This window comes from Ixodes scapularis, unplaced genomic scaffold (genome assembly GCF_016920785.2).
Source record: "Ixodes scapularis isolate PalLabHiFi unplaced genomic scaffold, ASM1692078v2 ptg000882l_1___fragment_6___debris__unscaffolded, whole genome shotgun sequence".
Taxonomy (NCBI): Eukaryota; Metazoa; Arthropoda; class Arachnida; order Ixodida; family Ixodidae; genus Ixodes; species Ixodes scapularis.
The window spans coordinates 2,715-17,536 of NW_024610062.1; the positions used below are offsets into that span (position 1 = coordinate 2,715).

At 46.5% G+C, this 14,822-nt stretch overlaps 2 protein-coding genes across 2 annotated transcripts in view; both read left to right on the forward strand.

The window, feature by feature from the left end:
• Positions 1-313: 313 nt before the first annotated feature.
• LOC121834261 (anaphase-promoting complex subunit 2) overlaps positions 314-14,822 on the forward strand; it is a gene marked incomplete at its 5' end in the record, with an annotated part of 40,109 nt that continues 25,600 nt past the window's right edge. Inside the window, 1 exon segment of the mRNA XM_042288011.1 lies at positions 314-431. Coding sequence (XP_042143945.1) covers positions 314-431 — 118 coding nt within the window.
• Positions 7,805-8,958, forward strand: LOC121834262. Its single transcript, XM_042288012.1, has 2 exons — positions 7,805-8,223; positions 8,561-8,958. The coding sequence occupies exons 1-2, from the start codon at positions 7,884-7,886 to the stop codon at positions 8,770-8,772; spliced, it is 552 nt and encodes a 183-aa protein (XP_042143946.1). The 5' UTR covers positions 7,805-7,883; the 3' UTR covers positions 8,773-8,958.

Consider the following 14,822-nt stretch of genomic DNA (forward strand, 5'->3'; position numbering starts at 1 on the left):
CCACTGCCCCAGCCACACGCTTCGAGTTGGTCTTTCGTATTGCTGGGAACTGTGCACCTAGTTTATGCTTCTCACAGTTCACAATAGATGTAGGAGAACTTCCCCGTCACATGTGAATACCGAGGTGTCTGAAGTTATCCCGTGTGCCAAAAGTTTTCCAGTTGATGGTACTCTCATAAGTGTTAAGTTTTGGACAAGTGTGTTTTACAAGGTTTAAATATGAAAGGTTTCAATTTTCTCTTTGAATTTGTGGGGGGGGTATTTGTTATGCATGTTCCCCATTTGCGACTAATGCTGTAATAAAACCTTTCAGGTGTAGACACCAACGACATACTGACTGCTTACATATCGGCCATCAAAGCCCTTCGGATTCTCGACTCCACGGGGTACATCCTGCAGCTTGTTTGTGAGCCAGTCTGCCAGTACCTCAGGTACTCTAATGCAGCATCCTCTAACCGGAATATGGGTGCATGAGCTCCCAGGTCTGGGCTATTCAATAAGCAGCTTGCGGGCTATGAGTGTCTAGCGTTAAGTCCGACGGAACCCGGAATAAAAATTAAAGTTGCGTCCGACGTAACTTTACGCGAAGGTTTCAAGTTGTGTCCGATGGAACTCAAAATAAAAATTAAAGTTACATCCGACGTAACTTTAATCCAAGGTTTCGGGCTACGTTCGACAGAACCCAATATAAAAATTAAAGTTACGTCTGACTAAACTCGAAATAAAAATTAAAGTTACGTCCGACAGAACCTGAAATAAAAATTAAAGTTACGTCCTATGTAACCTATGCAACCTAGGTTTCGCTTTATGGACAATACATGACATAAATACAAAAATAATGCGACTTATTACTGCGTTACGTCCAATGCAGCATTCGTAAATTGGATAAAATCTTAAGGCCCGTTCACACGATGCATTTTTCTCACGCATCTAGTGTCGCAAAATGTAGTTTCGCGAAATGGTTGCGCCGTCTGAACGAATCCGAAAAGGACGCGCGCATCTAAAAAAAAGTTGCGCACACACCTCGCTTCTGGAGCGAGCTTTTGCTGAAACTTTGCCGAGTCCTGTCAATCACACTGAGGGCGCCACCAATGGCCGCTCATAAATGCTCTCACGTGGCCTTTGAGGGGGGAGCGAGCTGTTTGAGAAGACCACTTCACTGCCGGTGTTGTAGCGGAGCCAAATCCGAAAAAAACCGAAACCACGAACGATGAAAACTGCCGGCGCTTCCGCAAGCACGTCAAGCACCACTGAAGGAAAAGTGAGCAGCATATTGGAAAAAAATCCAGCGATGGACGAAGACAATTAGCGGGAGTTGGCGAGATTAGAATAGTGCTCATAGCGTTGTTGTCGCGACGATACCGCTGGATAAGAGACCATTGAGTAAACTGAAACCCAGTTTGCTTTGTTTACAAGCGAACGTGAAACCATGTGCGCTCTCTGAAACAGTTGGCACAGTAAACTCGGTGCAGACATGGGCGCCGAGAAGTAACCAGATTGGGCACGTAGCGTCTCTAGGACTACCATGTGCATTGATAGGAGCTTTGGCAATGAATTGGCTGCGTACGGGCTCGGCGCCGGCTCATGTCCTGCACGTACAGGTTGCCGCCTCAATCGGCTTAGTGCACACGCGAGATCACTCCAAGTAGTGCAGTATGTGAGAAAAAAAATTAAAGTAAATTGAGTGCATAAAATGCACAAAGCAGGTCTCCAGATAAATAGCGATCTGATTTGGAGCTCACTCAAAACGGTGCATCGGTGTGTGTTGTTGCACATGAAGCGGTACGTGTGAACGAGCACATTTCGCGAAACTTGAGTGTCGCGAAACTGTTGCGCGCCTAAAAGACGCATTGTGTGAACAGACCTTTAGCTTTATCTGTAGCTCCAGATTTGTTGAGGGGGCTGGAGCGTGTTCCTCGAAGATCAAGGCTGCCAAAGTTGGGAAAGTTCGATGCTTGCTACTTACAATTTTTGTTTTCTCTCCTATTTCCTCACTTTTAAGACAATTTATTGCGATTTTTTTTTCCATAATGAAGACACCTTTTGATATATATTTGCTGCGTTTGTTACACCTGCTTGTAGCCCTTGCCGGCAAAGCTGATCTGGCTAAAGGCCAAGGCAACCTGAGTGGTGTACGTGAAGATTGTGCTAGTTTCCAACAAGTATGCCCGAAACCCTTATCTATTATTAATTGCTTCGAATGTTCGCAAGTGCTTAGAAAGTGTTGCCAAGCATCAAGCTCTAAATTCTTTTTTCTTTTTCAAGAACATGTCATTTTTTTTTTATAAATAAATAAAAAAAAATGCTTTTGGTGAGGTTTAGCGGCGACTATTAGTAGATAGGTTATGCTGGGCGCTGCTTGAATGAAAAGGTAAGAGGAGCCACCCCTGAAAACTCACTTCGGTTGTAAGAGGCTTTTCCATCAGACAGACGCCAACAAAAGGAGTCTTGAAGGACTGTGCTGCGAAGCCACCCTTTCCTAATCGGCGCCAGCGCCTGTGAATTATCCCTTCGTTTAGTCGGCAAAGAGACTAAATGTATTAGTTGAAAGTTAAACGCACTCTATGTCCTTCGTGCTTCTTGCTAATTCGCCATCTCCTTGCGCTAGATACATCTTAAGAATATTTCTCCATGCTTTTACCCTAAGTTGAAATGAAGCTAGGTGACCTATTGAGCTCCTTCGAAGAGCTGAGCAACGCTGTGAAAGCCTATCCTGAAGCGAACTTCGTACACTTTTATAAGCGAGATACCCGCTCAGTTGAAGCTGCCCGCGCAAAAGGACTCGAGCGACATGTAGACAGTGAGCTTATGGTGTACCAAGTGCACTACTGCTGCATTAAAGGTGGACGGACCTTCAAGGGAAGAGGAAAAGGTGAATGGGAGACCAGGTATGTGCCAATAAGATTTTATGAATGCTTGCATGTTTTCTATACTCAGAATGTGGGATGGTGCTGATGTCTCAATCTCTCAAATAAATAAGTACCGCCGTGTAACAGTTCTACCGGGGGTTTAGGATTCAAGAGACTCGAGAACCATGGTTTTTCTCATGACCCATTGTTTTTCTCTCCAAAAAATTAACAACACATCCGGGACGTTGTCTTCTCCCAAAAGTAGCGCGAGCAGTTGGGCGTAGCATCTGCTACGGAAAACGGGCCGCATATTTACAATGTTTTGTTGGCTCTTTGGCGCACCGCATGAAACCATTTTTCAATAGATTTTGGAAGGCTTTAGCATACAGGTTAATACGACAGCGGAAGCATTGAGTAAAATTATAAAAAAATTAGTTCAAATTAGTAAATCATAAAAAAACAACAACTATATTTTCCTGTACTTTGCATGTAAGCATAGATAATATTTGGGCCACTGTGGCATTTAATCTGGCCAAATGTAGTAAATATTATGTAAGCCATATTTATTTCCTTTCTGTTCCACCCATTTTTCAGTTGCAATAAACACCAGAAAGGTGGAAAAAAAGAAAGGCTTAGCGGCAATTCTTTTTTCTGCAAATAACCAGTTTTCTTTCTGACTCCTAGGAAAGGAGAGGAGGGGGGGAGCTTATGTTTTTATAAGTTCAAATAATAAATCTACCGCCTCTGGGCACCTCTGTAGCAAGTCGTAGCTCGATACGTTACGAAATTGATTAATGCGATCACTTCAAGGGGCCAACGAAACATTGTGGAGTCCTGTTATATCCAACCTCTAGCACTACATTCGGGAGGAGATACAGCGTTCGGCGTTGTGAGGAATGCTTTCGTTGCACGACATGGTTCTCTTTTCTCTAGGCCTGTGTGAGCATTCGAAATTTCGATTAAAGAATATCCTTTTCGGCCCTTTTTTTGGCCGCAGTCAAATATTCAATGAAGTAACAAAAATTCGGCAAACAGTGAACAAGCGCCACGCAGGGTGTGCCACGACTGCGCAGAAATTTGAGAAAATGCCAACGATTTAGGCGCCCGGAGTCCTCAAGCGAAGAACATGCGAGCAAAAAAAACGTGAAGCAATAGGGGCCGTGCAAGTGTCCGCAGCAGCCGGCACGCATACTTTGCCATGCGCGCATGAAGTGATGGATTAATTTGAACGAAATGAACGCATAAAAATGCCGCAAATTGTGTTTTGGGTTGAACTGGCCGGTTTGAGTCGCACTCACTCCTCCGTGGCCATGTGTCGTTTTCTATGATTTAGACGCAACCACCGAAGATAATCAAAGTCGTGGGTCATGGAAGGCACACACTCAATACTAGAAATGGACAAAAACATGAAACCCATTACACAGCCACGTGATTTCCTGTATCTTTCTCCTCCTCTATACTTTTTCCTCCCCAGTCCAGTTTTGGTTTCGGTTTCGAGCTGTTGCACTTTTTGACTTTATTAAAAATATACGTGACACTGCAGCAAAATATTGATTGGGTAGTCTTCTGACATAATAAATCGCCTGGCAAAATAATTTTTTTTTTAGTGTTGCTGTCCCTTTAATGAAAAGCTTTGCGAACGCGGCCCGATAATGCTATTGCATTCCACTCTTCAAGGCAAAGTTTAAGCATCCCCCAAGTTTTCTTTTTTTGAGGAAAGTGTGTGTCGTGGCTTACCTAAGTCCTAATTAAGGCAGGTAAAAAATTATATTTTTTGCACAGTGTTCCTTTAAACATCTCTAGTAACACATAGAATTACTGGCATCTGTACAAATATTCATGAAGAGAATGATAAAATACAGTGCGGTCTGTGTCGTCGTTTTGTTTGTCTATAATCGTTCAGCACCACATTCAATTTTCTAAAATGTGTATTTGTTTATTTACAGCACCTTTCTAGATGGTTCTGGGGCACACATTCAATGTAGAGTCTCAATCAACAAAAAAGCACTTGAAGTGGTGTCATTTATTGACACCACTTCAAGCACAACCACGTTGTTTGTGAGGTAAAGGTTTCTTCCATTTAAAGGAGCTGTGCAACGATTTTAACGTTGAAAGAATTGGCATTTTCTGCTTTTGATATTGTTCACTGTGTCACAAATGGCAGAAAACACCTTTCATCGAAATGTTGCGATTCCACCGCTTAATAGCGAGGCAAAACTTAGAATATTTCCCGATCTGCAGCCACGAGCGGCGGCCATGAGAAACAAGCGGCGTGACGTCACTTGGGTAGTTTTAAAAAAGATAGCAAGTTGTGCGAATACCTGCTCGATAAAAGGTAACTTTTCTATAAATCTTGTCGTTCCAACACATATATAAATGTGTCAAAACCCTGGTATCATCGACAAAACTTCTATTATACGGAGTTTTAGTGGCGCCATCTATCCTAGGTCCACAAAACCGCGAATAGCCGCCAGAAGCCGGAGGGGGAGGGGGCAGCGCCGGACGGGCAAGGACGGGTATGGCCGGACCCGGATGAGACTTTCCTCCTTTCACCGTATATTTCGCGGGGCCGTCCGCCAGCACGTGATCACGCGGTCGCGAGCGGATGAGTTCTCGCTGCTCGCTGATGGATCTAAAGAGAGTACTTTTTCGGAACCCCGCGCCTACTCAAGTGACGTCACTGCGCACGTGACCCGGAAGACGATGTACGAGTTGAGAGGCGGCAAAAACCAGGATCTTTTTCATTTTTTTAAATAAAAACTAGGGTATCCAGGCAAAATCTGTTTTCTGTAGTTCACTGCAGGAGTGTCAGGCATCAACTTCCACAATTATTTAAGCAAAGCCCTGAAATTGTTGCACAGCTCCTTTAATATGTCTACCTACGGTGTGTGTGTGTGTGTGGGTGGGGGGGGGGGGGTGCATGGGAGAGAGAGTGGTAGATACATAGAGAGAGAGAGACCCCAAAATAAATATTAATAGTTCATAACCTTTTGTAGAAGCTGCACACTCACCTGCCACAGAACAGAGCCATGGACAAGGATGTTCGTAAGGAGGTTGAGAGCCTACTGAAGCTGGGAGCCTACAACAAACTCGTGAAGGCTGCGGTACAGGCGAAAACAGGAAAAATTGTTCTGCTAAAGGACTTAAGTAATGTTGCAAGTGCAGTCCTGGATCCTGTTCCAGCACCGTCCGGCTGCTGCGAAATGACTATGGTACTAGCAGAGCTTGCTCATTCTCTGTCCTGACTTTTTGAGGACAACGTTAGTGTTGTTACTTTTGCACTTCTTAATTTTACTGCCTTTCAGGGACAGGCTGCCATATCCTCACTGAGAATGATGACTTTTGCAGACTTCTGATCTGCACGGACAGCATGAAAGCATCGGTGCAGCCCTATCCAGACTACACTGGGATTGACGCTACGTACAAGCCGCTGGAGTTGCGTACCCCAGTCTATATAATACACAATGAAGATGGCAACGGTGCGACACAGGTTGTGTGCATTGCACTTCTAGTCCAAGAAGATGCCCCGAGCATGCAATGGGTGCTGAAGAAGTTCCAGGAGCTCAACCCAGCGTGGACACAGACGAGCTGCATTATGCCAGACAAGGATCTTCTGGAGTGGCACTGCTCTAAGGAATGTTTTCCACAAGCTAAAGTCCTGGTTTGTGTATATCATGCACTTCAAACATTTGGAAGAGAGGTCAGTGCAAGGAAGCCGAGAATCACAGCAGAAGAGCGTGAAACAGCACTTAAATTGCTTCAAAAAATAATGATGTCCAAATCTGATAACGAATTTGAAGAACACGAAAAAGAATTTGATCAAGAAGTGAACCCCAGCATAAAAGCATTGACAAAACCCGGAGGCCTATCAGGCATGAGTGGTACACCGGGCCACAGTTTATGGAGTCATTGTTTAATAACATGACCAACAACCGCCTGGGGAACTTCAATGAACAGCTCAAAAGCGTCATGAAAAACAACAATTCCCTCGAGGAATTCTTCCACCAGTTGTTCAAGTTGCTTGGTGCACTGGCTGATGAGCACAACCATGGAGCAGCCTACTCCATGTTCAAGCGACCATGTAATCTTAATAGTCTGGACAGCGGTATTCAACAATACAAGTAGCTCCTCACGCCATTTGCATAGGAACAGGTTGTCAAGCGATTCAGCCAAATGGAGAATGTGAAGCTGCCACTACCAGATAATATAGTTTACAACCATTGCAGCAGCTCCGGGATGATAGTTGTATCCTCTACAGACTGCACATGCTCATCAAGGATTTCAATGATGCTGCTGTGCTGTCACATGCTCGCTGCAAAAAAAGTGCAAGGCTTTGACCTCTTCAACAACACACTCTTTTCTTAACGATGAACCAGAGAGTACTATATTACAGGAATTTGGCACTCTTTCCCGAAGAGGTGGATTGTGATGGAGTTGCAGGACTGACACTAACAAAGCAACTCAACAACTCCAAGATCTTGTCGCAGCATAAGCAATACAAAAAAGCCTTTCCTCTGTGCCGACGCCTAGCCGAGTTGGCTGCAGAAGAAACAGGAGAGTGCTATGTGAAACGCCTCGAACTGATAATATCACTCGGGAGTTCTTGGAAAGCTGGGCTCAAAGTACAGCTTACACAAGGCGACATGGAGCTTCCTTTCCAGACTTCGTGCTCAAGTGACTAATGCCTTCCACAGAGTGCAAGAGGGTAAAAGAGGGCAACATTTCGGGTAGGCGCCATTGCCAAGCGACCACCGCTAGACGAAATGCATCTTCATATACTCACTGTCTTGTTTGGCGACCTATATTGCCCCAAGCACGTCATCATACATAACTTGTTTATTTGTTTGATACATGTGTAAACAGTTTATGGTTTAAAAAAAACCTATATGTTCCCTTCTAGCTGCGGGAGCCATTCAGCATAGTAATGTAAAATTTGTTTTTCTTTTTAGGCCAGATGATCAGTCAGCTGAAGAACACGAGGCAGGACGGGATTCCTCACATGCAGCCCCTACACCAAGCACGAATTTGAGCTTGATGGGAAATACCCAAGCGTCTACCACTGCAACCGTAACCCCATTGCTCGTTCCGAGTTCTTCCGAGGATGACGCCTTGGTGACCCACCCCCTGAGTTCAATTAAGATGCCACTCTTTGCAAAGCCTCATGGACGGCCAAAGGGAGTCGACATGGTGGTCATTGGGCTGCCCAAGAAGAAGGCACGCAAGGCTGCCATGGAAAGCAAGGCAGCACGAGGAAAAAGCAGCACGCCTGTGGCATTCGCCAAGCTGCCAGCACATATGATGCAGCACAAAATGCTAATGTGGTTTGTGGATGAAAAGGACGCCACCTATGCTTTACAGCACAACACTCTGCTTGGTAAGTTGGACTTGGATACTTAGGATCACATTCAGTACATGATGTGCACAAGTGGTATAGACATTGAAGCCTTGTTGTGTGCTGATACCGAAAATTACATAAGAAAGTTTCTGTGCAAGGAAGTAGCACACGTGCACCTGTACCGTTTCCCCTGAGGCTCGCAACCCATTGCAGAAAAACCTGCTTATATAATTTTTGTTTATTTACTACTTAATAATGGTCAGTACATAAAAATACTTACCTGTACAATTTTCTAATGTTTTGCGTGTGCATACGTGTGTTCTGGTAATATATTTCATTTCCTGTTACCTAAGTGAGCGTGTTTAACTTTTTACAGATGAAACTAAGGTGGAGGTCCTTTCCTGCCGTATCCCAGACGCTGCCCTTGACGAGACTGTCGACCTGGACATCATCAAGGACAACTTCACAGAAGATGGGTGGTTTTCAGTAACCAACATTGTAAATGTCAAGAAGCGAACACACAAGTGGAATTGCAACTACTACAAGGATCCATTGGATGAAACTGCATGTCATGCATGTGATGCATGACATGGTCTGTGCAGGCATTTCAGAGAAAGGTATCGAAGCCGGCAGCTGGTTCTGCAAAAAAATGTTTGAAGCATGACGGATGACCTATGTATTATGCACGTATGGACCTTCCTATTTATTATATATCCACCTATGTATTATGCATAAAAAGTGGACATAAAAGAATAAAGCTTGGGGTGTTCTAATGTATGCGGGAAAAATATGTGTGAACTACTTTCTTCAAGAGAAAATATGCTTATTGTCCCACCTTTAGTGTTCAAGGGCCATCATTTTATCAACATCTGCATATATAAACCTCATATATGTATAGGGTGTCCCAAAAGAGATGTTAACTCTGCATTAGAATGGTGATGTATAAAGTTGGAACCATTAAAATATAGTCTGCACTTAAAGCAGGAAATAAAAAATAAAAAAAACTTAACATTAAAAATTGTACTTTTTTTTTTTTTTACTCAGCTGTTTTTTGGAATTTTAATTGCAAAATGTGACCCAGTTGGCAGTTGCTACTTCCTATGTCAAGTCGTTGATTTATGCGAGCCATTTTAGTCACTAAAAAAAGATGCTGGGTACGGGCCTGCTGTGGCAAAATGAATTGTGTATGATTCATTGCTTTGTGAAAATAGGATGGAAGCGCTAGTACCACTAGCACAAGCTAGCTTTCTCGGGCGAAAAAGGAACTGCTGTGGAAAATGTGAGCTCAAACATGCCTCAGCCGCAGGAATGCTTATGAAGAGGAAGCACCAACCAGATTCAAGCACAAGCTTTTAGTCACGATAGGACTACATGGGAAAAAAAGAAATTGCAAATGATATGAATGCATGTTCAATGAAATGTAGATCGCAAGCTGAAACATCAGCACTGCGACTTACCTTAGTTCATGCGCTAGCTTTGGCAAAGCTTTTCTTTCAGACTAGTTGTCTTGTGGGACATGAGATACTAGCGAGATTAGATGGACTAGATCACAGTGAAGAAGAGTGGGTAGGGGGGTTCGATGGGGCTGAGTGGGCTAACGCGTCTCAGCTTGGAGTGAAAGCTTGCGCTCCAGAACCTCTTGGGTTTGATCCCCACCCGCTGCCCGTTTCAACCCAGATGAGTTTCTCACCGGCGAAGGTCATTCATTGTACTGGCACGCGTTTGTGTAATTACTACTGCGTGGTGCACGTTAAAGACCTCAGGTTGTACTGCACTGGTTAACTTTCTCATCTACAGCTAAGAGACAAGTCACCCGTGGAGGTGTACAACAATCAAGACTGTCTAAACATATGAGCAACTCGATTTTAGGGGCGAATCTCCTTAGGGTCTAGCCTTGTCCATCCGGCGTTTGTGCTCACATCGATCTTGCTGGTGCTCGTGCTCGTGAGCTCACATGCTCGTGTAGGGGAAAAAAAAAAAAAAAAAAAAATGCTTGCGCAGTTGACAGAATTTGAACCTGCGCGGGGAGACCCCAATGGATTTCTAGTCCATCGCCTTAATAACTCGGCCACGACTGCGGGACGAGTAGGGGGCTCCGAGATGTGGTAGTAACTCAAGGGCTGGGAATGTCATATATAAAACGTTGAATGTAGCCGCTCGACGTCTATATAGGAGAAAGCGCTGCGGTCAAATGCGTATATAATCGCTTTAAACTTTGCATTCATTGGCTCAATGTTTATAGACGAGAAGGTGCTGCGGTCAAATGCTCAAATGCGTATATAACCACGTTCCATACCACACATTCTCTTTCTGACATGAATGAAGACGAACGAAAGCCTCGGCATGCTGCGGCTCAGCGTCTACGCAGACAAGCACCACCAGAGCTTCGCTTCAATCAACATCCTTCATTATGTGGAGATAGGTCAATTTTTCTAGATCACGACACATACAGGGGCTTTAGACGCTTTAGGCGAGACAATGGGCCCTCAATCTGTCGTACGAACCAACACCCCAACACTGCCAATCTCAGGCTCGCAGCATGTGTGCTGCGGTTTCCATTTTGTTAATGTTTTTCTTTTCTTTTGTGTGTCACATCTAGGAAAAAGTAATTTCATATTGAAAAAAAATTCTGAAAAAAAGGAGAAAAAGATTTTCTTAAGGGGAAAAAACGAAAAAAAAAAAAAGCGTATGTGACGGGCATCGAACCCGCCCGGCCTATGCAGCCTCGACATATGAGGAACGCACTCCAACCCCCTCAACAAACCTGGAGGTATGCATAGAGTCGCGATTTTAACAGATTTATGCGTGCTGCATCAGACGTAATGTAGTAGTAATTTACAATATTTTTGTGTTTACATCATGTTTCGGCCGCAAAGCGTAACATTCAATAAGGTTCCGTAGGTTACACAGGCGGTAACTTATTTTTGTTGGACCCAACTTCAATTTTCATATTAGGTTCCGTCGGACGTAACTTGAAATCTTGGATTAAAGTTACGTCAAACGTAACTTCAATTTTTATTTCAAGTTCCGTCGGACGTAACTTTAATTCTTACTTCAAGTTCTGTCGGATGCAACTTTAATTTTCATATTGGGTTACGTTGGACGTAACTGGAAACCTGGGGGTAAAGTTCTGTCAGGCGTAATTGGAAACCTGGGGGTAAAGTTCCGTCAGGCGTAACTTTAATTCTTATTCGGAGTCCCGTCGGACGTAACTTTAATTTTCATATTGGGTTACGTCAGACGTAACCGGAAACCTTGGGGTAAAGTTACGTCAAACGTAACTTTAATTTTTATTTAGAGTTCCGTCGAACATAACTTTAATTTTCATATTAGGTTACGTCGGACATAACTCAAAACCTTTACGTAAGGTTACGTTGGACATAACTTTAATTTTTATTTTGGGTTCCGTCGGACGTAACGCTAGACACTGCGTTCGGGTTAACATGGAAAGTGCTCCGACTCATAAACATAATAAAAAAATACCATGCTTTTCAGTGTCTAGAAGTGTTCGTCCAGTTTAATTACCAGTTGTGACTAATGGTACTTACCTGAAGTTAGAGCGGGAATTATACGACGCCTATAGAAGCACTTACTATCAAGTTCACAACTGCTTTTTCCTTCTATACTGGAACTGACATCAATGTTTCAAAGCTATTTTTAAAAGTAAAAAAACTAGGTGGGGCTATAGGCGCTCCCCCTTAGGGAAGTATTCTCCACTTCCGGCTTCATCTTTCCGAGTTAGTGATTACGGCACAGCTTGCGGCTGCATTGAGATGGTGGGGTCCTTACCTGTGTTCCACCGTCTCGTTTAGCTGTCCAAGATCTAGGATTGGACGCACCTTGTTATCCTTCTTTGGTACTACGAAGAAGGGGGAGAGGAAAAAGGAGCAGTCTCTCAGGAAACGGTACCCGAGAAACTGCTCTTTTTTTGACCAGGTCGGACACTGCCTCCCAGACCTGATTTGACTACCCCTCTGGTCGGCACGCTGTGCGGCCCTTGAATAGGTGGTACCTGTGTAAACTCCAGCTTACCCCTGTATTGTCTGAAGGATCCATGCATCGTGGGTGAGTAACCTCCACGCTTCGCAGCAATATGCCAGTCGGCCTGTGGGCTATAGTGCTAAGAGGTGCGGGTTTATACTTGCCATGATGTCCTTGGTGGAGGTAGGCCCCCCTCATGTAGCCTCGGGGAGGGGGCCCCCTGTGAAGGGGATGCTGGCCCTCACTCCGGCTTTGGGCGCTGGTCCCCGGGGTAGCCGAGCCGCAGGGCCTCTTGGCTGCTGGCTCCGCGATGGGAGAGGGTGGCTGGCGGGCTTCCCGGGGGACCTTGATGGTCTCATTCCTCATTCGAAGCTGCCCTAGGAGGCCCTCTCCGAGCAGAAAGGGGGATCCTTCACTCCCACCGTCATGGACCACCATCTGGCAGAGGTCTGGGGAGACTCGTGCGATCACCTCCTCCTGGCGCTCGCGGGAGAGCGATGCAAAGAGCCACCCCAGATGGGTGGTAGCTGCCCCCAGGTGGTCTGCCACCATCCTCCTGTCAATTACCTCCTCTGAAAGGCCGATTTCCAAAAGGCCTACTACTGGCCCCATAGCCGCAGCCACTGTGCCTTGGCCCTCTCCGAGTGCCTGGTCTCGCGCTGTGATGCTTGCGGGCACTTCCGGGCCACCCTCTGGGCGGCGGCTCCTGTCCTTCGCCAGGGCCTTCATTTCTGGATTCAACTTTGGCACCATGGCGAAGGGGAGCCGTGGTCAGGGGAAAGCTCGTCAGGGCTGCCCTACACCACTCAAAGCACCTCTCAGAGCCCCAGTGCTCCTGGAGGAAGTCCAGGATAGCAGGGTCTACCTCCCGAAATCAGCCCTCTGTTGGGCTCCCCAACCAGGCGTGAGGCCCCTCAGCAGGCCCCAAAAGGGTCCGGGTGGGGCATGGCACTTTGTTCACTGTGTTAGAGCTCGACCTCCTCCATGGCCAAGGGAGGGAGGCGGGTGGTGAGCGCCGCTACCAAAGTAGCGATGCCCGCCACCGTTTGCTACAGCTCCACGATCTCTGAGGTTGAGATTTGAGGAGGCCTGAGAAAGTCACATATTGGTTTAGACACGATTTGGGCCGCACTGATATCCGTTTTCAAACGTGAGGCATAAAGGTGCCAAGTCTGGCTTATTTAGTAGTCCTTGAGGCTGTCCAAGAACTTGTCACGTCGTTCGGAGCCGGAGCTCTCAAGACGCGAGCGGGGACGCCAGATGTCACTTGAAATCGCCGCCTCTGCTCGGGGCGGGGGCCTATAAAACAACAAGGGGGATCGCCAAGCTTGGCTTATTGAATGGCCCTTGTGGCTGCCCAAGAACGCGCTGCGTCACTTGGAGCCGGAGCTCCCAAGGCGCGAGTGGGGATGCCGGATGTCACTTGAGATCACCGCTTCTGGTCGGGGCCGGGGCCTATAGAACAACAAGGAGGATCGGAAAGCTTGGCTTATTGAATGGCCCTTGTGGCTGTCCAAGAATGCATCACGTCGTTTGGAGCCGCAGGTCCCAAGACGCGAGCCGGGACGCCGGATGTCACTTGAGATCGCCGCCTCTGCTCGGGGCCGGGGCCTATAGAACAACAAGGGGGATCGGAAAGCTTGGCTTATTGAATGGCCCTTTTGGCTGTCCAAGAACGCGCCGCGTCATTTGGAGCCGGAGCTCCCGAAACGCGAGCGGGGACACCGGATGTCACTTGAAAGCTCCGCCTTTGCTCGGGGCCGGGGCCTATAGAACAACAAGGGGGATCGGAAAGCTTGGCTTATTGAATGGCCCTTGTGGCTGTCCAAGAATGCATCACGTCGTTCGGAGCCGCAGGTCCCAAGACGCGAGCCGGGACGCCGGATGTCACTTGAGATCGCCCCCTCTGCTCGGGGCCGGGGCCCATGAAACAACAAGGGAATCGGAATGCTTGGCTTATTGAATGGCCCTTGTGGCTGTCGAAGAACGCGCCGCGCCGTTTGGAGCCGGAGCTCCCAAGACGCGAGCGGGGACGCCGGAAGTAGCTTGGAATCGCCGCCTCTGTTCGGGGCTGGGGTCCATAGAAGAACAAGGGGGATCGGACCCTATTGTAAACCGAAAATAGTCGTGCTCTGTCCGAAGCCAGAGCCCGTAGGACGCGAGTGGGAATGAGTCCTTAAGGCCGCTTTAACTCCGCCGCCTTTGTTCGAGGCCGGGGCCCATAGAACGTCAGGGATGATCAGACTCTATATGTAAACGCAAAAATTGTCCTGCTTTCTCTGAAGCCGGAACCCGTAGGACTTGAGCGGGGACGGGCAACTCCTTTGTGCCTCTTGAAACTCCACCGCCTTTGTTCCGAGGCTGAGGCCTGAGAACTTAGGCCTAGCACAGATAACGGACGTGCGACAAAGAGGTTCAAAATTGTTTACTCTGCGGTCAGACAAAGTTTCTTCTAAAACCTCGCTGAAGGCGAGGTCAATCCCTTGTCGAGAGTGAGCCTCTCCGAGTTTAATCAATTGAAGTTTCCGGACAACAGAGAAAAGGCTCGAAGTGCGATCAAACTTGCATCTCGTCGCTCCGATCAACGAAGGAAAGATGAAGTTGGAAGTGGAGAATACTTTCCTACGAGGGAGTGCCTATAGCGCCACCTAGTTTTT

Bases quoted from the DNA above. Each gene is read 5' to 3' on its own strand.
- LOC121834262 (XM_042288012.1), top strand. From the start codon at position 7,884: ATGGGAAATACCCAAGCGTCTACCACTGCAACCGTAACCCCATTGCTC. The intron at 8,224-8,560 runs GTAAGTTGGACT...AACTTTTTACAG, and splicing joins ACAGCACAACACTCTGCTTG to ATGAAACTAAGGTGGAGGTC.